This window comes from Gambusia affinis, linkage group LG12 (assembly GCF_019740435.1).
Source record: "Gambusia affinis linkage group LG12, SWU_Gaff_1.0, whole genome shotgun sequence".
Lineage (NCBI taxonomy): Eukaryota > Metazoa > Chordata > Actinopteri > Cyprinodontiformes > Poeciliidae > Gambusia > Gambusia affinis.
Window position 1 is genome coordinate 5,532,071 of NC_057879.1, and position 23,673 is coordinate 5,555,743.

The following is a 23,673-nucleotide window of genomic DNA, read 5'->3' on the forward strand; positions in this document are numbered from 1 at the left end:
CCAATTGGTAGGGAACATATCTGCCATTTCAAATCCTCTTGGGATTCCTCAAGGTACAAAGTGTCATCTGAGCGATTCATCAATGACTGTGCTGGTACAAATAATGACATCAACAGGCATGACTTAAATTAAAACAGCCCATCCAGATATAATTAGATCATTCGGAGCATCCTGACCAGATGAATCATCATATGATCCAGAGGCAGGACTCTCACACTGCAAGCACCTGCAGAGTGATCATGACCTCAAAGCTGTGCTTACTTTGTCACAAACAGCACTGTGTATGAGAACTTTGGTTTGAGTGAAGATACTCTAATGTGTGGAGTGAGATATATCTCAAGAAAGTGTGAAATAAAGAAGCTTGATTCTCCATTCAGAAAGGTTGAAGTTAAAAATTTTGCGTTTAGATACATATCTCGGACAAACCTATACGCATACAGAGTGTAATTAAATTAGAAAAACCTGGTTTATATCCAAATGCATCTGCATCTAGATTTTGCGTCATTAGTAGCTAGGAGGAGCCCACCTGGCTCATAAAAAATTATATATATTTTGGATCAGGCAACTTGCGAGGCCGCTTGATGTTGATATGTGGGGGGCCTCGTAAACATACTACATGAAGGCGAGGGAAGATGGCGGATGTGTTGAGTGTTCTTCGTCAATATAATATCCAGAAAAAGGAAATCGTCGCTAAAGGGGATGAGGTGATATTCGGAGAGTTCTCCTGGCCGAAAAATGTGAAGACAAACTACATAATCTGGGGGTATGTCAGCACGCTAAACACGTTTAAACCTCTTTTCTCCCAGGCCTGTAACTCCCTCTCCGTAACGACGTAAAGCTCTCTAGCGACTTTGTGCTAAAATGCTAACACAACTCCTCCGTGGGCTCAGAACTTTAAGCTGGTGGTTGCTTTCGTATTATATTTCAGTAACTTGCAGAAATTATATTCCAGTTTACTATTCATTTTTGGAGTAAACACGTGGGTTTTGCACTTCTTTTGTATTCCTGTTATTTTAGGAGCGAACACACCAAACTTGTCTCATTGAAGGGATGCTAAATCAGCGATGCCAGCTAGCTCTGACTTGTTTCATGAAGTCTCGAGGACATGCTCGTCTTTTATTGTAACATTCGCTTATTATTATGTTTTGTAGTTTACCAAAAAAAGTTGTCTTGCAAATATTTTGAGCATAAAGCTGTATATGTGGACTCACTAACTGTTGCTAGGAGTTAAGCAGAACTAGAACTGCATGCTTGTAGATCTGCGCAGATAAAATATAATTGGCTTAATTGTCCATGTTTTAAAACGTTGCTCCTAAAAATGGCAATGTGTTTTCTCCCTCAGTACTGGCAAGGAGGGCCAACCCAAAGAGTACTATACTTTGGACTCCATTTTATTCTTGCTCAACAATGTGCATCTGCCGCATCCTTCGTATGTCCGGAGAGCTGCCGTAAGTGGAGCATTTAGCCAAAGCTGCTGGCATCTTTCGTTAGTTTCTTTCTAGCTGTGTACAGCGTCTCTGTTTCTGACATGTCTCCATGTCAATTATAGACAGAGAACATCCCTGTTGTCAGACGACCGGATCGAAAAGGATTGCTGTCCTACCTCAATGGCGAGAGTTGTAAGTAGCATGTGTAAAAAGTCACTTTCTTCCGCCTACAGCCAGGATGTTCACTTTTGGGGGGTTTTGTTTTGTTTTTTTGTATAGTTGGGAGGTCCTAAGCAACCCAGTCACACACAGTAATGTGTGTGAATACATGGGGAAAAAAAAGAATGCTTAGGAGAACAAATTTACTTATGTTCACATGTAATATGTTCCATAGTCTGTACGCTGAGAAGTCCACTCTACGTTTCCAGTTGTTTAGCTTTTCTTTAACAAACACTAACGGACTGCGTAGCTTGGAATTGCCTCCAGAATAACACAACGTCTTAATACATGCAACCTGAAATGAGAACATTAAGCTCTCAATGCACCTATTGATGTATTCTTTGTCCATGAAAACAACAATAATGAGGAGTGTGGTGCTGTTTTGTAAATGTGACTGGCCATGACAAAACCACAAACAAGTTTCCTATGGGAGGTGGTTGGAGTTATATACGGATTCTAAAAGTGTGGATTCTAAACTTTATTTTCTTTCAGCTCGACGTAAATAATTTTATTTCAGGTGTTGTAGATGCAGTTAGTCAGTGTGCGGTGCACCGCTGCTGACCACCTCGTCGCTGTTAGCTACCCAGGCTGGGCAGACCTAGATCTGCGAGCCGGTGGCATGCTATGTATTGTAACAGTGTTCTAAAAATAAAAATTCTGCAACTCGCCAGAGAAACGGAAAAACATTCCTGCCGACATGAATTGCTCTGATCATATAAGTCGTGTTTTCTTTCCTCCGGTATCTCTAGCTTTCCTGTACAGTAATCAGGTCTTAAGCCACTTATCCATTATTATTTTTAAACACAATCCTTTGGTAAGCTAACTGTATGCGTCACACTTTGACCTCATATCATGGCAAATAGTTATTTACATGCAGTACCTTGCAGACCACTAGTTTGAGAAAGACTGATGTATGATGACTGCGATAGTCACGTCGCAGAGACATAAATAATTGCTCTCTAATACATTTCAATTATTAAGAACTTGAATTTTTCATGCTAATTTAATATTTAGCCAGAGTCTCACACCACTTGATGCCATTGACATTGCTGAAAATGATAAAGGTCACAGTGATGGAAGCACAGATGAGAGAGGAAAGAAGAAAATGAGCTTGTATTCAGCAGCTGATATCATGAAATATTGGGATATTTATATTTTGCAGCATTAACAGTAAGTAGATTTCCCAAATATAAACATGTAAGATAAAAAAGGTAAAATCAGTGCAGGTTAATTGTCAACAAGCTGGCAGGATCTGATCTTCCTGTACAGTTTGGGTAGTTCTGCATAGGGCTGGTGATATGGCCTGAAAACAAAATCTACAGTGGCTCTGAGGCGTAAACCACTTCAACAAATTCACAAACACAACAACATTAACAAAACGGAATGGTATGTCCCCGTTGGAGACCTGAGAAATGGCTGATTGGACGACAGCGCTTGTGATAACTTCCGGTCGGCACGTTGTTGCGATACGTTACAGCGTCCGCCATATTGAAAGTGGCTTATCTACCAGCAAACTGATGCAAGTAAATGGACCAAACTTCGTAAAGTGCCGTTCTGCAAAGTATTTCAAGTTAATGATTGCCACTGATACAATCTTTCACACACTATTATATTTAGGAATGAAAAAAAACAAATACCTAAAGACAACGTTTTGAATTTTTTGATGTGATTATTTAATTATTTTGCGGCACAATAATTACGTTTGATACAGCTGATTCTGATAAAATCATTTTTATTTATGAACACACACACCAACACACCTTTACAGTGATGTATTCATGAACATATTAACACAATTTGTGTTTTCAGTGTGCATTTGCAATTTCAAGATACGAATAAAGAAACGTAACTTCATTTAAATTTTTAGGCATTTTATTGTAAAGACAAACTTTGATAATAGTTGTCAAACTTTAGCTACATATATCTTTACTTAAAAAAATATTTATTACAGTGTAATAAGTCAACTGTGCTATAGACAGCAGTGTGAATGAAATCTAACAGACTAAATTATTTTTAATTTCTTTACACAAACTGTCATAATACTTCAAATTGAGATATTTCACTTAAAATACACAAAAAGTGAAAGAAAAGAAAGTATGTAGTACATTACAAATTTATTTATATTCTACTGGCATCACAGAGCACAGGCAGGGGTTCAGTCTGCTGGTCAAGCTGGGAGCAGTTCGGTGACTGGGCCTTCTGAGACATCTGGCTAGCCAAATTATCTAACAATACATAGCATGCCACAGAAAATACATCCCTGATTTATTCCCATTCAGGAAAAAAAAAAAAAGCATATCACCATACGGGGGTATTGACTTAGCATTGTGGAGATGAAGTCTGTAGAAAAAAACCAGCTCTGATCTTTATGTGTCCTCTGATGAAATCCTCCGGTCTCCGCGTTGCTCTCTGGATTAATGAACTTTCAGTCACTTCAGGTTTGCTGTTATATCAAACAAATTATTTTAATCTACATAAATTATAAGAAACATTTTACAGACAACTGACATACCTTAGATCAGCGCTTCTCAATTCCAATTCGTGAGGACCGGAATTGAGAAACACTGGCCTAAAGTAACCATGTTTGACCACAAACAGCGACTTGTCTTGCGAACTTCTACGTAACCATGGCAACAATAAACAAACGGCAAAAGCGCCCGTTACAGGTTTCTCATGGGCTTTCCCTCTGCAGGAAAAGAACACATTATTAAAAAAAATTGTTAGCTAAGCTAAGAAAATAGTCAGAGTAGTTAACTGGACCAATTTAGTTAGAAAAATATTTCTCTGTTGTTTAGAAGTTTTTCACCATGGAAATGCACAGTACTGGCCACAAAGTCAAGAAATTTACGTAAATTGCTTGTAAATTTACGTAAATTGCTTGTAAATTGCTTGTAAATTTCCGTTATCTTTAATTCTTTCCTGTAAAAGGTAAAGGCAGTGGGTCCAGTTTGTACTGTAAAATGGTTCAGCGTAGTCTTAAGGAGCTGTCATAGCGCTCTGTGGCCTCTAGGTGTCTTCAAAACACACTGCTTGCCAAGAAGCAGATTTTTCCACAAAGCTCGGTGATCCGTCGAATGTCCCTGCTTGTGTCACCAGTTTGATTAAGAACTCTTTGATTGTCCAGTAGAGGTAAAACTTGACCTGCTGTAATGAACAACACACTTCTGCTCCTCTACAGCTACATCGACGAGCATCGACAGAAGCGCACCAATAGAAATAGGACTTCAAAGGGCCACACAAGGTATTCTTATAGCAGCTTTTTTTCCTTATTATTATGATGATGTGGCAGTGGCTGTAAAGATTTCTTCTTTTAATTTGTCTGGACTTCAGTTTGAGCAGTTTCGATTGTCTGAACGTTGAACTTCTGGTGATAAAACTCTTTTTTTTTTTTTTTTTTTTTCCTCCCCAAGTTAAAAGAGCAGCTGATGAAGTTTCTTCTGAAGCCAAGAAACCAAGGTTTGAGGTAACTGAGGCAAATTGATGAGTTTCAACCACATGGGTTTATGAAAAGTAACAAATTGCTTGCAGTTTAACAAGTTCAAATGTTATAAAAAATACATTTAGAGCTTTTTTGTATAATGAAGTAAATTCTGTTGGCTTTAATTGGTCCTGACTGCCTGTGGTGTTGGCATATTACTTCAAAATCTGATAAAAACAAATCGTTCGATTGTAAAATATAATCATTTTTAATAGAGGTGTTTTTATTCTTTATTTCTAAAACAGGTGTTTGGGTTAGTCCTTGATGAAACAAAGACACTAAAATAGAACCACTAACTAGCAAAACACATCGTCAGTGAATCTTTTTTCTTGTTTTTTTTCCCCACAATAATAATGGGAATCATTTAAAATGAAAGAATCTTCCTGCTCCTTTTGTAATGATTCTGCACTTTGTATGTCCTGCAGACAAGATCCAGGTAGAAAACATGGAGAACAAAGTCATTCAAATTTCAATAAATAAATTTCACGTTTCCATCTCCGTTTTCCAACCTGTGGCGACACACAATGAAAATCTTTTTTAATTTTTTTTATTTTGTAGCATTAAATTAAATGAAAGTAGAGTCCATGCGGTTGAACCCATTCCTGGTCCTGCTGAAATGTGGCATGACCTTTCTCTCTGTTCTGTTTTACTGTTTTTTTTCCATATGAAATCAGATAAATTCTCTTTTTGTTTTCCTCTTTTCTTATGTCAGTTTCCTGCACATTTATTAATAGTTTGTTGCGTTTCCTGTTTTGAAAAGTAACTATTTGCAATCATAATTACACCCCATTGAAACAAGAAATCATATTGATACAAATTAAATGTTACTAGACACTTTAAATGATCTCTTTTTTTTAATTACTCTTTTTTTTTTATCAATTCAGGGTATCAATACAAATCACAGCTGTGATTTCATTTAAAGAAAAAATTATTTTTCCGCTATACCTGAAAGTAATAATGATTAAAAAAATAGTTGTCTGTGTAATCTGTATTTAAAGATGTAAATATTTTTAAGGTTTTATTTTTAAAAATTGAGTTATAATTTATGTATAGCTACATTTCTCAACCTGTTTTATATTCAAAGGTTGAGATTTAATGTCTGAAGTTTGTTACAGTGCTCAAGTACAGTATTTTATGCTTCGTTCATCTATAGTTTGTCTATTTTTCATGACGTCATCTTGTTTGTTTACATACAGGCTAAACAAACAACAAAATATTCATATTTTCTTCAAAACATAAAGTAAGAACCTAAAAAGAGCTTTATTAATTTACTATAAGGTGCATCAGCAAGAAAAGTAAGTCATGTTTTTAATTTAGAAGCATGATTTATTGTCTTTTGTAGCATTTTAAGAGATCCGGTATTTAGATGATCGTACACCTCCGGTTTTTGATAAGATGCATATTTTAATTGCTTTCTTATTTAGAAAAATGAAATGAAGTAAATAGTAATATTATTGTTGACCTTCAGGATGCAGAACGAGTGCGTCTGGACAAGGAGCGCCTGGCCGCCCGGCTGGAGGGCCACAAAGAGGGCATCGTTCAGACGGACCAGATCAGGTACGAAGCTGAGATTTCTCTGTCAAAACGTTTATAGGATTATAATAATCTCAAAAAAAAGTCACATTATTTAGATTGCTACCTTCCAGAAAACCTGACATTTTATTTATTTATTTTTCTCTCCCCCACTCCTCATCCAGATCTCTGTCCGAAGCCATGTCTGTGGAGAAAATCGCCGCCATCAAAGCCAAGATTATGGCCAAGAAACGCTCGACCATCAAAACGGACCTGGACGATGACATCACGCTGAAGCAGAGGAGCTTCGTGGACGCGGAGGTGGACGTCACCAGGGACATCGTCAGCCGAGAGCGGGTCTGGAGGACCAGGACCACCATCCTGCAGAGCACCGGGAAGGTCAGAACCACGACCCGCCCCACAAATCCCAACCGCACTCACCTGCAGCATGACCACTAGCTTGGGTCTTATAAAGGATTCAGCTGATAAATATGAACTTTCTCTTACTGCCAGCTCACTGTTTCAACTCATAATGTCTTTTAGTTCCTCTGGAGAATAATAAAAGTGACAGACATTCCTCTCGAGTCACAGAGACTTGCTGAACGATAAGCATTCAAAGCAAAGAGACGCAGCAGAACTGTTTGTTCTGCTGCGTCAGTATTATGTAATATCCACACAGGGAAGTTGACAGCAGCTTCACATATGCTGCAGTGATAAATGGCCGATTCCGCCCACGCTGACAGAGCCACGCTGACAGAGCCACGCTGAGAGGGAACTGTACAAGATCAGGGAAAAAGTCCATAACGCCTCTGTTTTAGCCACTAGATGGCGGCAAAAACTGAAGTCTCAGCTTTAACTGACAGGCTTATCTTGAAGTTTATTAAACAATCTTGTTCAATAGTTTTGATACACTGTGTTTATTAAAGCATTTTAAAGTGCTTTAAATCAGCTGGAGCAAATTTAGTTGAATTTCTCAGTTGGCTCCTGCATAGAAATCTGACCTTTGGCTTAATGGCCAAGTTGTTTTTAGCTCTTTTAAACAATGAAACTTAGAATTTCTTGAAAAATTAATGTTTTTTTTTTTTTGTTTTTTTTTTGCTTGTTCTTTTTACACACTTTTGAGTATGGATTACAAATCCCTTATTAAAACTGAACTTTTTTCCCTAGTCGTTGATAATTTAAGTCTTTTGTGTAGCACACTAAAACCACAAATACACACTTTAATAAAATGTTTCTTCAGATTCTTAAAAAAATTATTTATATTCTAGTGAAACATGAGTTTATAAACTGGCACTTTTATTTACACTCTGAACCTGTGTACCTCTAGTAATAACAAATGATCAGTTCTTTACTTCCTGATGTGTTTTTTAATGTATAGCTCTTGAATATTCGACATTTTGTTTGATTATATGTTCATTTACAGTCATGTTAAATCAGTGTTATTTTTTTATTTTTTTATTAAAGAACTTCTCGAAGAACATCTTTGCCATCCTTCAGTCGGTGAAAGCCAGAGAAGAAGGACGAGCACCAGAGCAGAGACCAGCACAGAACACTACCCAAGTGGTAAACATGTCTTCATCTCATGATAAAAGCAGTACAGGGCTCCCTAGTTGTAAAGGTTCACTGAAACCTCATGAGAATTCAGTCCGCATAAATTAAAACGGCTGCATGCAGAAGTTGAACGTGCGGTTTCTGTTGGTGCAGGACCCGTCCTTGAGGAATAAGCAGCCCGTCCCGGCCGCCTACAACAGATACGATCAGGAGCGATTCAAAGGAAAAGAAGGTGACTTTGTTTCATGGTTCTAATTCTATAAAATCAGTCTTTTTTTTTTTTCTTTTTTTTTAGACTGAGGAGAGTATTTCTTTAGAAAAGCCAAATATTATTTACAGTACAAAATAGAAAAATGTCGGCCAATTCTGCCCCATCTACTGGAATCTCATTTACGTCCATTACGCCATTAGTAAATGATTGTCAAAGCAGGTACAGATTGAGTCATTATCCCATGTTGTCTTGTTTGTATGCACAATGTCTATATTAGGGCTGTAATTGAATATTTTGTCGATTAGCTTGAGAATCTGGTAATTAAATACAAAATTGGTAAAGTAAAAAAAATATTGGTAAGTGCTGCCATAAAAGCAGTATTAATATCAGATATCAACATCGGCCCAAATTTCCATATGTGTGCATCCCCAGCAATTAGTTTTTTGTAGTGTAGAAAATTAACCTGTAACAATAATTGCTCTCTTTTTAAGTTAACCTGGACAAAAATTATGCAAAATCCTGAAATTACATCCAATTTAATAATAAAGCAGCAGGCTTACAAAGACACTTATAAAAATGTCTACACTGCAGTTTTTAGTTTATGTACTCTTCTGTTTTATATAGATGAACTCTCACTTATAAAAAAAAACTGTACTTCCTTTGCCTGGTGGGGGCGCAAGTGCAGCCTGGAGGCCCGACAGGCTTATAATCCACTGAAACCCTGCTTTAGAAAAAGGACCATAAATCAGTATTTGTTAGTTTCTTACATTATGTGTTCATAACCTGCAGCTCATCACCTTTTCTTACTTTATAGAAACGGAGGGTTTCAAAATCGACACCATGGGCACCTACCACGGCATGACCCTGAAGTCAGTGACGGTAAGAACAGCAGATTTAACATTTCACAGAGACGTTTCATCTGCACGCCTGTTCCTTTCACCCTTTATTTTTCATGACACAGCATCGTGTACATGGACGTTCTGCTGGGAATCAGTTTGGTGGAAACAGTATTAGTTGAAAAAATGGCAACAATTTCACAGGATTTTATCAGTTTTTACACGTTTTGTTTGTCTTATCTCAAAATAAGTAAGTTTTGTTCGACAATGATGGGAATCATTGGTGTATTGAGCAGTAGGGTTTAAATGGACCTGACAGTAGCTGCGCTTCCATTACAAATATTGGCAAAACTCTGTCTGTGTCGAAAAATCACAATTTTGCAATTGTGGCATTTCCATCAAAATAAACACAATTAAAATCGCACATGAATAAGTTTGTTCACACAGAAAGCCATTAAACATGCGGCGCCATCTTCCTCCTGCCACTTCTTGTCATCTTAGTTGTTCACCCCAGTAACATCTGGTTGTCGATCATGTGATTTGTGTGACGTGAAAGTGTTTCTGTTGGAGTTTTGTGAAATAAAACAATTTCAGCATAGCTGAAACAAACCACTTCATCCTAGCGGCAAAACCTACCCAAAAACATTTTTGTTTGGCAAGAGTGCCGTGTTTTCATTAAGCAAATTTATTTACAAAATGTCAAATGGCGCAATCATACGGTCAATGATAACAGCTACTGTTTCAGTAAATGCGCCTGCTTGCCCCGGAGTCTGGAGTGGGCCCTGCTCGTCCTCTCCTTGAGCGTGCCGATGCAGGCGTTGTGCTTGTTGCTCTGAAGGTGATGCCAGTACTTGAGCAGCTCGTTGGGATGGAAACCGTGCGATGTTATCAGGTGGCTGTACTTGCAGCTGGAGTACGACACCCGCCAGTGGTTGAACAGGAAGCCGTTGGGCGGAGGCGTGGGCTCGATCTGCAGCTCGGCCAGGCAGATTCCCACGTACACATCCTCCAGGTGCAGTAGGCGGACGCTCAACGACGTCCGGTAGATTTTCTCGGCCAGGTCCCCAGAGAAGACGTATCCCGTCCCGGAGCAGAAGGTGGGGTACTTTTCACCCGGGTAGAGCTCGGGGGGCATGTACCACTTGCTGTTTTTGTTCCGGTTGGGTGCGAAGCCTCTCATGTTGTTGCCCGTGAAGTAGTTCTTCTTGGGCTTCAGATCCGGCCGCAGAAGCTTGTAGACGAGGTACTCCGTGTTGACGAACATGTCGCTGTCGGTTTTCATCACGTAGCTCGCCGTCGGACAGTGCGTCGCCACCCAGTTCATTCCCATCAGAGTCTTTATCGTCAGGTTTTTATAGGAATCCAGGAAGTCCTGCTGTATGATGTCGCGATGCCTCCGGCTCTCTGCCTCCAGCATCTTCTGCTGCAGAAGCCCCAGCTCTCCATCTTTCTTCCCCAGCAGAAACAGTCGGATAAATCCCAAGGAGGGGAAAACGCTCTCATTCCCCCAAGTCTGCCGGATGGCATTCCTCGCTTCCACCTGACGAGCTTCGGTGGCAATTAGCAGGACGAGAAACGGGGCAAGTTTGCTCTGTTGGCATTTATCCGGCTCGTTGATGACATAAGGGAAAGGTCCGTGGGTCAGAGTAGCATTAAGAGCTCCCATTTGGCTCTGGCTGCTGTTGCCTGTCAAATTACCCTCAAAGCCAGCGTCAACACTGTTGTCACTGGTCGTCAACGTTCCCTTGGGAACGATCACGAACCTCCATGCTGAGTGCGTGGCGCTGCCGTTCCCTTTGCTCCTTGCGGTTTGAAGCACCATGCCTCCATACACCACAGGGTAGCCCCTCCTCCACGGGATCCCAGAGAGCTTTGGGAGCCACACTTGGTGGACCAGAAACACCAGGAATCCCAGCAGAGAGAGGAGATAGAAAAGTTTGGCCATGTGCGTACAACAGTGGCGGCGTTTCCACTGCATTGTTCCGTGTCCTTCGGCCGCTCTCTGATCACAGAAGTGAAGAGTTTGTGTCAGGTTTAAAGGTTGTTCACTCCGCAGTATTTATTTACATCTGTGGCCGCACCAAGAGATAACCTAGGAAATAAGAGAATGATTATATGAGTAGATGCAGAAAGAGAAATAACGGTTGTGTAGATTCCTAGAAATATTTCAAAGTGTAGAAACATTGGATTATTTTGGGTTCAACAAGGCAAACACAACATTTAAGACCATTTTTAAGGATTCTTAGGTTAACTGCAATGTCACAACTCTAGAAAATATACAAACAAAATGATATTTTTTTACTGCTACTACAAAAAAAAAAACTACTCGGAAGTATATAAAGTATACTTAAAAATTGCAAAAGGGAAAAAATGAAAAAAAGCAACTCCTTATTCACTGTCACGCTTAAGGTGCATTCACACCAGTCCTAGCTAATCTGCTTCAAACGAACTCTAGATTGTTTGCCTACATTCATTTGTCCAGTTCATTTGGAGAACTGGACAAATGAATGGGTGATCGAACTCTGATCCACCTACAAACCTAGTTTGGTTGAAGTGAACTCTGGTGCGCTTTGAATGCATATGTGAACACTGAGCAGACCGGAGACCGCTCCAAAAGCAGGGAGCAGACTATAGCGCAACGCTTGCTAGTAAGGACAAACAAAGCAAAGGTACAAGCTTAGCGCTAGCAGGAGAACTAGCTAGCCAACAAATCTTATAGCCGCTAAATCTGACGCTACTCCATTTTTATTTACATTTTGTGAAGAAGGAAGTTGCGCTCAATATGTTCTTCAGATGTTTTCATGTCGTATCCTTGAGTGGTTCTGGGTGCAACGCCTCCACAGGTTTTGGTGGAGGAACAGATTTCTCAGGGGGTTTGATTTGTTTGACACAGTGCAGAGTGAAAGTGAACCGCAGCAGCAGCTGAACGTGTTGCAGTTTTGGTTCCCTTATTATTCAGCATCCGATTGTCATCCGAAACGTTTAAAATGTTGCCAAAATAAAGTGCATCAGGCATGTTTCTGTCTGTTGGTTTGAAGCCAGTCAACTAGGTTACACAAAATGTGATTCTGTGAGATGTAGACTCATGATAGTAATAATCAGGAAGTAGAGGTCGCAAACTGGCACGAACCACACATCTCAGAAAAACGGAAAGAGCTTTTCAGTAATGTGTTATTACTCTGTCATGCATTGGTCATGTTACATGCAACTCTAACGCACATCATCATTAAAAACATCTACTTGGGTAAATGAGAGGTAAACGTTCGCTTTGTCAGAACTTCCTCAGCAGATGCGTTTCCATCTCCTCTTAAGCGCGTTAACTCTTTTTCGGAAAAGCCAAAAACCATCTCAAGTGAGCGCGAAAACCTTTTTGCAAAGTTAATTTGAATTTCCATCACCCTGTTCAAATGCAACTGTTGAGGATGCTCTTGGAAAAAAAACATTAATAGAAAAACTGATTGTGACGAACCAGTTAAGTCTAGAATTTATTTCCTGGGTTAGATTTCCCTCCTAATTAGTTGCACCTGTGTTGGAAAGTATGAAAGTCCAACATCATTTATTCACCTTCTAAATTGTAGGTCATGTTTCTCAGAAAAGCTCCTAAATTACCTCTAAGTCAGGTCTTAAGCATTCATATTTCTTCATTCTTTGCTTCTTCCCTTGCCTTCGTTCTTTATTGCTTTTTGACAAAACCACAAAGCCGTTGATGTACAACAGGAAACCGTCAGCTTTCTCCTTAATGGCTGAGAAGAAGTTCTCTTAAAACTGCACTGTAATTTCCTTCGAGAGGTTTTTCTTACTTACTTACAACAACTTTTGTTATACGGAAGTGTAAATTTATTAAGGTTTGGTCTAAACTACTGCTTTTAGTAGTTGGACAAGACCGCTTTGAAGCTTCCTGCGTTTGAAACTAAGCAGTCAAATCCCATGCCAGAGCTGAAAATCACCAACCCAAAAGGATGAAATCATATTTAAAAGGTAAGTTCTTAGCTCCCCTATATGATCAGACCACAATCATTCATGTTCACATTGGACTCTGAACATTTATTAAACCTGTTATCACCAGCAAGCATCAATGATGCAACGGGAGTAAATGTTAAAGACTAGTGTTTTAGTAAGACCTGAAGTACTAATTTGCTAGTAAGGAAATGTGAAGCAATATGCTTTTGGAGAACAAATTTGGTTCATCACATCATACGAAACACAGAAATCTAAGAAGCTGTTTGTGTGTGTAAAGCGTGGATCCCAGATGAACTGGACTCGTCGTTAAGTGAGCTGCTTTTTTTAAACGCGTCGGTCTATTTTAGCCGGACTAAATATGTAAACCACATTGTTCCAGCCGAGAGCCACTGTCAGCTGCTCCATGAGTCTACTTACAACGCCGATCCCAACATCAACCCCGAAGCCGGCGAAGCTTGAAAACAAAGAGTATCTTGTTTTTTTTTTCTGATCTGATCTTGTTTGGTAAAATGCCGACGCAAATGAAGAATGTGTGCTAAGCGGTTATTTGGAGGCTTTTCCAACAGGGGTTACAGTTATCAGAATATCATCAAAGTTTAATTGTTGGACCCGTTTCCTTTTTGCTGCAGAAGCAACAATGGTCGCATGTTTTGCGACGTCGGGGCCGCTCTCTGCTTTTGCTGAGGTTTGATCCACGCGTCTCCACGCTGTTGAAATCAAGGTTGTGTTTGTTGTGGTGAATATTTGGAGCACTAATTTTAGAGCAGCCCAGAGGAGCGCGTAGTCATCTCTTCATGAGTCACCCTTAACTGTTCTTACTCATCCCAGCTCAGCTCAGGGTTCTGTTCAGGCACCGACGTTGTTGATCAGCTCATGAACACCTCTCACCCTTCCCTGATGGAGAGACGGTTGGATTTGTACAGTAGCCAAGTAGGACAAGATGATACTTTTGTTTAGGTAAAGCTACCAGCCACCTACTTCTAGTTGAGAAGCTACAATTCTACAGTAAGTGTAGAAAGACAGTTGTCATATTATTTACATCTTTGTAATAAAAGTATGTTCACTGGCTAAGGCATATTTTCTAACAGTTTGTTACAAAAGTCCAGATTAGATTCAGATCTATTTTTACTTACTATTTTTGATGTGGCCCAAACACTGACCTGGAAATGGTGAGGAAATAATAAATCACTTCTCCTTCAAGAAAACGCAGCAGAGCAACAGAGAACGACCCGATAAGCAGATATACGTTGATGATTTACTGTTGAATCACTCAACTCCTCCAGTTCCCTGGCCCCCCTGTGACCCGTGTGCGATCATAATCAGTAAAAGATTATCTTCATCTTTTATTATTAATTTCACCTTTTTACTCTAAAATTTTGCTTAAAGAAACAAAAACCCATTTCCTCAATCTAGTAGTTTTCTTTTTGTTCTGCTTCATGTTCTCTAGAGCGGTGGACATACAGTTAATCGGTGTACTTTTGCAAACACTCCTCTAGTTTGGAAAGAGACATTGGAATTTGGCCCAAAACCCTGATCATTGCATAACCAAGAACTTTTCCAAAAAAAGAAAAGAGATGAATTTACGGTTCTTCCTAGCACATTTAATACAGATGATGGCAAATCCATCACTTGTAATAGAAATGAGGCAAGGATAGCGTCCAGTAAAATCCCGGTAGCTTACCAGAACTTTAATCTTAGTCTGATGGAGAGAAGTGCGTTGTTCAGAAAACTAAATCCCATAGGATGATTTTCTTATCCGTAGAGCGCTTTGATCACTCCCCAAAAGACTGACTCTCTACATGTGTATCATCATCGCCACCAGCAGCAGCCTGAAGCTGAGTGAGCTTTGACTTCTCATGTTAACAGAAGTAAACGGTTCCCTACTGAAGGGTTTCACCAGGACAGTGGGTTGTGAGAACTGAACCGTTTCATCTCATCTGCCTGAATCAAAACAGAGAAACAGAAATGTTTCCCTCTTAAGTCGACACACCCTTCATATCCTGTAGGCTCCGTTAAAAGCGGGTAATTCTGTCGAGGGCCACTGCAAGGTTTGCAAATCTCACCCCGTTGGTCGGACAGCTCACATCCTCCCTCGTTTCCTCCGGAGCCCACGATGAGCCCACGATGAACCCTCCTGTTTCCTCGCTGCAGCTCAGACCGATCGCTTTTCACCATCGTGCTATTCGGAGTGGGAAAACGACGCGTTCAGCCGGTCGCGTAGCCGCTGCTCTCCCCCCCAGACATCAGCTGAGCGTGCGTAAAGAGCTGGAGTGTTGCAATCTCTCCATCTGTCTTGATGCATTGTCCCCCCCATCCCAGCCCCGAGGTTGGTTTCTGACACTGCCGCGCTGCAGCTGCCTGTGGCTGGAGGACGACGAAGAAGAAAAGGATGTAGGTGACGGTTAGCCGCAACCGCAGGTCCTTATCGCTGTAATCAAGACGTGTTGATGAGAGCAGCAGTCATCGGACGGGCTTCACGTCTGTGTTCAGCTTCTCTTCCTCCTTCCATTCTTATGCTCCTCTGCACTCTTTCTCTTTGACTCACGCATGCTGTCTTCTCTCCCTGCGATCTCTTTCCAGTCCTCTTGTTGTTTTTTTCCCCCTGCTCCTCTCTTGCCTTCCCTCATTCGGCAGCCTCTCACGCTCTGTTTTCTGGCTGCAAACAGCGGGGGAGGATGAGGACGGCCAGGAGGAGCGCGAGGCAGTGCTGTCAGTTGTGCGTTTGTTCTGAGAGGCAGCTCCAGGCTTGGTGGCATTACGCTCTCCCAGCACGTCACGGCGTCTCTGCTGCTGTTGCTGGCTGCTCTGCTGAAGAGGGGGAGGCGGAGGGATGGGGGGCTGGGCTACTGACCTATTTGTATTCACACCCACTCCCCAGAAAGAAGAATGAAGTATGATCTGAATTTGGCATGCTGTGAAGCAAGAGGAGGGAGAGGAGAGAATTCTCTGTCGACACTCTGAACACATTAGATTTCCTAATCGGATTTAAAGATGGGGGGGGAAACTTCTGGTTTAATTTTCTCACATCGGCCGTGATGGACTCAGGACAACTGAAACCTCTTACAGTCAGCATTCAGCTACTTGTGCTAATTTATCACACTGGATGGCAATTCCAAACACATTACTAAAATGCTGTTTCCACCACACTTGTTTGCAGTGGCGGAAAAGGTGGGCGCCGCATAAGACGGGGCGCCAAACATTGGCAGAAGAATGATTTCTTGTCTGCATTTTCTTTCTTTAAGCAGCTGTTTGTGTGTGTAAATGATTTGATCAGGAACAGAGGCACTGATTAGGTGCCATTGCACTCCTTCATCTCCCTCCACCCCCGCGCGCACACACACACACACACACACACAAACACACAACAATGATCTTATGTTTATAGTGGGTTTGCATGCACGTCCAAGTACATACTTGCGACCCTACTTGTTTGCATTCTCTGAAAGCCTGTGACTTTTTAATATGAGCAACTAATGTTTTCCAATCAAGAATGAGAAGACAAAAAGTGTAAGAAGTGCCAAATTTAACACAGAATTCCCAAATTTCTTAATGCCTAATAACGCTCTGGGAAAGTCCTGATTCATTTAGGTCAATGCCTTTTATGTGCTTGGAGTTCCCAGACAGACGGAGTGCAATAAAATAACACAACTACATTATTTTATGACTGTGTCCCACATGCACATCAAAGTCCCATCATCATTCTAAAATTTAACATCGAGACATATGTTGCATGTCTTCCCTCACTCTCTCTCCTCCCGTTGGGGATTTCCTGTCATTGCCTTGCTGACGCGTGTGATTTTAATCTCGGGGAGTTTTATGAAGGTGCTGCTGATGGAAGGCTAGTTGATAAACAACCTCTAACATCTGCGGGGCAAAAAAAATTCGTGCCAATCTCTTTACGTTACCGTGAAAGTGCTGAGATTGTGCCGATGTTATCCTCTCGCGGTCAGCTCCGAAGCGCCGCTGCCCGGCGGTTCACAACATCGGGATTAGTCGGACAGGAGTGCTGCTCCTCCGAGATCAGCTTCATTTGAACATTTCTAACCGCTGCGCTGCCGGAGAATCTAAACAGACGCTATGAGATATTCAGTCTATATATCTCATAGACGGGATTTGTCCTAATAAAGCATGTACTGAATAATTTATTCGAAGCACATTAGTGATTGCTGTAGAAGCCTCAGAACAGGCTGTAGTTCAAAGTTAAACCACAGGAAGCTCGCTAGATTAAAATGTTGATTCAAAGAAATTAAGCTTAGGATTGCTTGGGGAGCTTTCACACCTGCACTGCATGCAGCATTAGTAGGTAATTTAGCCACAGCAGAATGTGAAATTCACTTTTTAAAATTGGGGAAAGGAGAAGAGTGTTGAGCTTTACTGCAGGCCTTGCATTGTCTAATATGCAGCTCTAATTTGTTGTCTCTTTTTGCCTTCCTTACTGCCATATTAGCAGCGTCACACAAAGGGTGATTGACAGCGCTTACACCCGCCCCCTGGCTCAGATCAGTTGTTCCTTGCTAGCACTGATGGAAGTCGGAGGAGCTCAGTTTCTTTTTTTCTACAGATTATCTGACTGTCATGGCACAGCGACGGATTCAACATGTATGCAAAAAAATAAATTTTTGATTTCATACTTCATCTTCAAAGGAAAAGCACATTTGTAAGCATGGAAAACTATTTGGGGGGAAAAAAAAGTATGCTCCTTTAGATTTTAACTATAGTTCTTACCAAATTTAATTTGTATCATTTCCCTTTGGGGCCAGTTAAGTATTTTTAAATTGGAAAGTATTTTTGAATTCTTGCTTTAGTTGAAGACATTAATTTCTGTTTCTTCTTTTTCCATGTTTATCGTCACACTGCATCTGTGGCTCTCTTCTCTCTGTTGGTTCCCGGCTCATCAGTGATGATGAGCTCACTTTGGCTCTTACTGCTGAATTAGTTTCCCATCTCTGATATAGTTTTGTTTTTTTGTTTTTTTTCCCTGTCTGTGGTTGACCTCTTCTGAGTGGTTGTGTGGTTGCATTGCGTTTATTTGTTGCCATCCTGCAGCGTACCGGATCACAACCTCGAGACACTCGCTGCACGTCTCTTCTTCTTCTTCTCTCTTATTTCCTGTCTGATTACTGAAAACAAAGACCACCGCAAACCGACTGCATTACTTGGTGTTTGACGTTTGAAAATGTTGGAGAAGAGTTTTCAACTGATTTTTAAGAGAAAATGTTTTCCACACCAACATGCCTTGTGTATAATTTTCCCTTTTGTTAAGTTACAGATGAACTAATGTTCACACAGAGACACCTGCTGTCAGGGTTGCCAGATCGGGAGGGGGGAGGGTTGCATTGTTTTCACCCCCAAAACAATGCAAACCCACCGAACTCCAAAAATAATTCATGTTTAACGCCAGATATGGTCATGTATAAATCATCTCTTGTCCCTTATGTCATCGCCTGCATTCAGACTTTTCGGAATACATCCATATTCCGACCAGAACCGGGTCCCACTGGGACCGCAGAGGTCTTGACTTGTTTTGTGGTGAAATGGCCTTTATTTAATCCTGATTTTTCCCTGAGGTTTCTGTTCTTTGCAGTACAACTCTGTAGTGACTCTTGATTAAGAGCCACAGAATCAAGATTTCATAATCAGTCGGTGCAATAACGCTGCATTTTGACCTTTTCTTTTTTTTTTTCTTTTTTCACACGACATACATTTGTAAATTTTCCTCTAAAAACCCTCCCGAGATTTAACAGTCAACTCTAAGCTGTTTATTTTTTTATTTTTTTTCATGCTGAACGTGTTGAAAGCCTGGAAACGCCGCCTGTAAATGAAATCTGCAAAACTGATTCAAATAACTTTTAATTGAACTTCGCAGAGAACACAAAGCCCCTAAAGAAGGGTTTTTGAAGAGGTCTAGTCAAATTCTCAACTTAAAACTGGTTGATCTGTAGGAAATCTAGATTTCTCTTTTTCTGTCTAAAAACTGTATCCTTTAAAAGAAATGAGTAACTTACTGAAACTTGAGCCGTTTGTGCTCCTTTCTGAACCGTCGGTGATCTTGACGGACAGTCCAACTCCTCTCACACTAAATTAAACTCTTTTTAACTTCTCTTTTTTTTCCCCCTCACAAAAACGTTTCCGTTTATTATGTTTACCCTTTGCATATCTCAGACGTGCAAAGGTCTGAGATATGCAAACCACAAACGCTGAACCATGTTCAGCTGTGTGTAAACATGGAGTTTTTATTCTCTGTTTGAAGGAAGGAGCGTCTGCCCGGAAGGCCCAGACCCCGGCGCTGCAGCCAGTACCCCGTCCAGGTCCGAATTTACTTAAAATCTTCACATATAAACATTGTGCTTGCAGTGTACTGTTTCCAAGTATTACAAAATGACCTGTACTCCTGTAAAAGTGCACATTAAACATGGTTTGTTTCTTGAAACGCTGTTTCTAGCTGATAAAGACGGGAAACTTCCACATATTTGCTGCTCGCATTAACAGTTCTGTCAGCCCAGGAGAGAGCTGTGACCTCAGTTTGGGTTTCAGCAAGAGGGAACCTGGTTGCAGACTATAAATACAAATATGTTTTGTCTGGATAAAACTATGATTGGAGGGACTTTGTGTTGTCAGAAGAGTCACGTGACCCAAGACGATCCTTAACGTTCGACATGTTTTGATTTATATCGTTTCTGAAAACTGTTTTTCTCATGTTTTTTTTTTTTTAGTTTCACAAGCCAGACCTCCACCAAATCAGAAGAAAGGTACACATCTGCTGCCCTTTATGTAAACACCAACTAGTGTGAGGCGTTCGCTAACCTTCTGCTCGTTTTTAACACTTTGTCTGCAGGATCCCGAACCCCCATCATCATCATCCCGGCTGCCACCACCTCCCTCATCACGATGCTCAATGCTAAGGATCTTCTGCAGGATCTGAAGTAAGATGTGGATGTAATGTTTTTTTTGTTTTTTTTTCTTGCCTTTATCTTTCTACTTTAGATAAAGTGGCTGACATGTAAAAGTACCTTTTTTTCCCCCACTCTACTACCGGCACGTGTTTATTAATGATTAATTTCCCAAATTATGTTCCGATTAGTTGTTTCTTTGTAAACAATGAGATCTAAGCATTAAAGATGGCCGAAATCCAGACCATACATCTGGCTGAATGTAAGATTCTCACGGAATAACGGTCAGCTAAAAGTATGGATGCACAACATCTCACCTTTAACACTGATTTTGGTCAGTGTTGGTGGATTCTTTTTAATATCTGTCCATGGACGACCGGCACAAACTAGATTTATCCTCAAACGGAGAGCCTGAATCCTTCAACTCCCTGCTTCCAGGTTCATTACATCAGAGGACAAGAAGAAGCAGGGCATCCAGCGGGACAACGAGGTTCTGCTCCAGAGGCGCAAGGACCAGATCCAGCCGGGCGGCGCCACGCTCAGCGTCACCGTTCCCTACCGCGTCATCGACCAGCCGCTGAAACTGGCTCCACAGGACTGGTGAGCTGCTGCCTTTCATTCAGTCGCCCTGCATCACCTCGGCTTCCAGCTGTGGATGTAAGTCACAGTCCAGTTGTTGAACAGTCTCAGTCTCAGGTTCTGCTCTTTTTTTTTAAAACACAACAGTGTTTCCGTCATTTACTACTTCCTTTCCCCTGAGCCTCATATCATTAATGATGATGCTTTGAAGAATATAGTAAAATATCACAACAGGCCTTTTCTGAAACCCAAGTTTTAATATGGGATTAAAATTCATAGCCATCAGTATCAAGACTGTTCAGTTAAAGCTGGTAGGAATGAAACTGTTATGATGAACAAGTTATTCATCTTCCTCTGGTGCAGATGTGCCGTTAAGTTTCCTCAGTCGTTCAGATTAGTGCAACCAGGTTGGGATGGTTCTGTTTGTAACTTGATGCTTAATCTGGTTCAAAATGTGAGTAGTGATGATCCAAAGGGAGAACATTTTAGAACCCTGGATGTCCGATAACAACTGGGCTCCACATTTACCTTGAAGTCAGTATTTTGTATTTTAAAATCGACTTTTTTGAGCTTCACATCATCTTCTCTCAACTGTGCATCAGCTGAGCTCATTGTGCGAGCGTCTTAATCAAGACTCTAGATGAGCCGTGTTGGCGCTTTCTGCTGCATGGCTACATGATTCTGCAGTCGTGCAGTTTCACTTCTACTGAGGTTTCTGTCGAGTATCAGAGGAAGCACAAAAATACCCCACGAGTTTTGTTTTTCTCCAACATGTGGCTAAACCGAAAAGCTGTGAACCTTCAGTAAATCGGTCAAACCGCTGCGCCTGCTGGGGAAACTTCCTCCCGTTTCAGTTTGGCCCGTCTGTGTGCCTGCAGGGACCGGGTGGTGGCCGTGTTCGTGCAGGGTCCCGCCTGGCAGTTCAAGGGCTGGCCGTGGCTGCTGCCCGACGGATCTCCAGTCGACATTTTTGCCAAAAGTGAGTGAAAGGCCTTCCTGGCTGACGAGGACGCGGCGGGTGGAACGCAGCATTCTCACCGCGCGCGCCTCCCTCTCTCCCCTACAGTTCGGGCCTTCCATTTGAAATACGATGAGGCGAAGACGGACCCGAACGTGCAGAAATGGGACGTGACCGTCCTGGAGCTGAGCCGCCACAAACGCCACCTCGACCGACCCGTCTTCTTACGCTTTTGGGAAACCCTGGACAGGTGGTCACTCCTTCCATCTCTGATTTCCTTGACCTGATTTCTCAGAACTGTGACTCACCTGTTACTGTCTTCTCATCTCTCTTTCTTTAGATACATGGTGAAACACAAATCTCACCTCCGGTTCTGAGCTCCGATCAGTGTTTCTCTCTGAAATTCCCTCAAGTTAATTCCACAGCCTTCCAACTCGGCTCGGTCCTCGTGTTTTCCCAGCCCATGAACCCCGAGGCGAACGGAGCAAACAGCGAATTTCGCCGAAAACTCCCAAAGCGTCTGGAGTTTTCCCTCTGAACATGAGAAAAGTCTCTTTAATGGGTTTTTCTGTTTCAGACCCAGTTTTTTGTTTTATTTTCTTTTGTTGTTGTTGTTTTTTTTTTCTCCTTAGGTTTCCAGGTAGTTTAACAGAAAAAGACCAAACTACGTTTGATATAAAATTCTACAAACTGCGGAAATGGTAAAAAAAAAAAAAGTTACCTAGCAACAAAAACCTGATAGAGATGTTTCGGGTTTTCTTGTTTTTTGGCCGTCTTTACCAAGGAGATTGTTGGTTTCCGCTCAGAGCTGTTCGGATCGGGGGAAACAACCGAGGCGACGTAGAGCTAAGTTGGAGCGCAGAGACTCCGACGACCTTCTGACGACCTTCTGATTTAGTGTGTTTGTGGCCATAATGTACATACATGATAAAACCTGAGAGAGCCGGAGCTCTTTGAGCAGAGACGGCTGCAGGTGAGTGATTCGGTTATCCAAGTCAGTTCCTACTTCTGTTTTTCACGCCATCAGCACCTCTGCCGGTCATCTAATGACGGTCTTCTTTTTCTTCTTCGTTGGTGTTGTGCTAGATGAGAATAATTGCTTTAAGTCGCCACATGAGAACGGACAATAAAGCCTTTGTGAAACACCAAGATGGATGTTGTTGGCTGGGCGGTTCGTGGTTTTCTTTCACCACTTTTATTTGATGACGCCAAGAAAACCAAAGTATTCCCAAAATATCTTTCATGTGCCGATCTTTCTTTCTTTTTCTTTTTTCCTTGTGTCTCACTACTTCCCCTCTTTGCCTTTCCTTTTCTCTATCCTCCCGCTCGTCTTTCACTCATTGGGACCTTCCTTTTGTTCTTGTCCTTCATTGTCCGTTCCTCCTCTTTCCATCCCTCTGTCCTTCCTCATTCTCACTTCTGTCTTCATCCCTTTTCTTCCTTGCCTTGTTTGCTTTCCTTACCCACTTGTCTATATCTCTTTCCTTCCTTGTATTTTTTTTTCATTTCCTTCTTCTTTTCTGTCCACCATCGTCTCATTTCCTTTCCAAATGTCCTCCCACATGCCTGCTCTCTCTTTATTTCCACATCGTTCTTCCTTTCTTCATCGTCCTTAACATCTTTGGGTCCTACATTCTTCTTTTAAGCTGCTCTAATCTGGAAATATCATCCATAGGCTCATAAAAATGTTTAGTTTTTATGTCTTAAATGGATGTAAATATCTACTAATTCTGGAAAGTTGAATCAGAAAAAGTCTAGATTTTTTTTCTAACAAAAAAAAGTGAATAGGAATCCTGCAACCTGTCAGCAGTTGGTTTAAAACTAAACGGCTGTTTTTGTTTTAACAAATAATTGGGGAAAAGCGTGATGAATGCCATAATGCAGATAACAGAGACTCGGGTCATGTGACTTGGAATCGAGTCACATGACCTTAGACTCGATGATTTCATAAAGACTCGTCACTTCACTTAGACCTAAACCCCTTGACTTGAAAAGATTTAATCTGAAACCAAGCATGTTCACAGAAAGTACGGGATGTCAGAGCTGCCACAA

At 41.2% G+C, this 23,673-nt stretch overlaps 2 protein-coding genes across 3 annotated transcripts; one reads left to right on the forward strand and one right to left on the reverse strand.

Annotated features, from left to right (window-relative positions):
* The first annotated feature begins 301 nt into the window (after positions 1-301).
* cdc73 (cell division cycle 73, Paf1/RNA polymerase II complex component, homolog (S. cerevisiae)) lies at positions 302-22,770 on the forward strand. The gene is made up of 17 exons (XM_044133193.1): positions 302-763; positions 1,343-1,448; positions 1,550-1,619; positions 4,825-4,887; positions 5,057-5,109; positions 6,593-6,681; positions 6,822-7,035; positions 8,101-8,199; positions 8,341-8,419; positions 9,213-9,277; positions 19,445-19,502; positions 19,908-19,943; positions 20,030-20,117; positions 20,523-20,684; positions 21,542-21,642; positions 21,730-21,871; positions 21,962-22,770. Exons 1-17 carry the CDS (start codon positions 633-635, stop codon positions 21,996-21,998), a joined length of 1,593 nt encoding a protein of 530 aa, XP_043989128.1. The 5' UTR covers positions 302-632; the 3' UTR covers positions 21,999-22,770.
* Positions 9,284-16,034, reverse strand: LOC122840649 (beta-1,3-galactosyltransferase 2). 2 transcript variants are annotated; one of them, XM_044133195.1, is made up of 2 exons: positions 15,258-16,034; positions 9,284-11,326 (listed from the first exon to the last, which is right to left on the reverse strand). In XM_044133195.1, exon 2 carries the CDS (start codon positions 11,210-11,212, stop codon positions 9,968-9,970), a length of 1,245 nt encoding a protein of 414 aa, XP_043989130.1. In that variant the 5' UTR covers positions 11,213-11,326; positions 15,258-16,034; the 3' UTR covers positions 9,284-9,967. The 2 variants fall into 2 exon arrangements, with proteins under 2 accessions (XP_043989130.1, XP_043989129.1); XM_044133194.1 differs by lacking the exon at positions 15,258-16,034 and adding an exon at positions 14,876-15,220.
* Positions 22,771-23,673: the final 903 nt, after the last annotated feature.

What these genes read in the sequence shown, in the direction of transcription:
- cdc73 (XM_044133193.1), top strand. Translation starts at nt 633, where the DNA reads ATGGCGGATGTGTTGAGTGTTCTTCGTCAATATAATATCCAGAAAAAG. An exon ending in CGTATGTCCGGAGAGCTGCC is followed by an intron (nt 1,449 to 1,549) that starts GTAAGTGGAGCA and finishes TGTCAATTATAG; the next exon opens with ACAGAGAACATCCCTGTTGT. An exon ending in CACAGAACACTACCCAAGTG is followed by an intron (nt 8,200 to 8,340) that starts GTAAACATGTCT and finishes CTGTTGGTGCAG; the next exon opens with GACCCGTCCTTGAGGAATAA.
- LOC122840649 (XM_044133195.1), bottom strand. Translation starts at nt 11,212, where the DNA reads ATGCAGTGGAAACGCCGCCACTGTTGTACGCACATGGCCAAACTTTTC.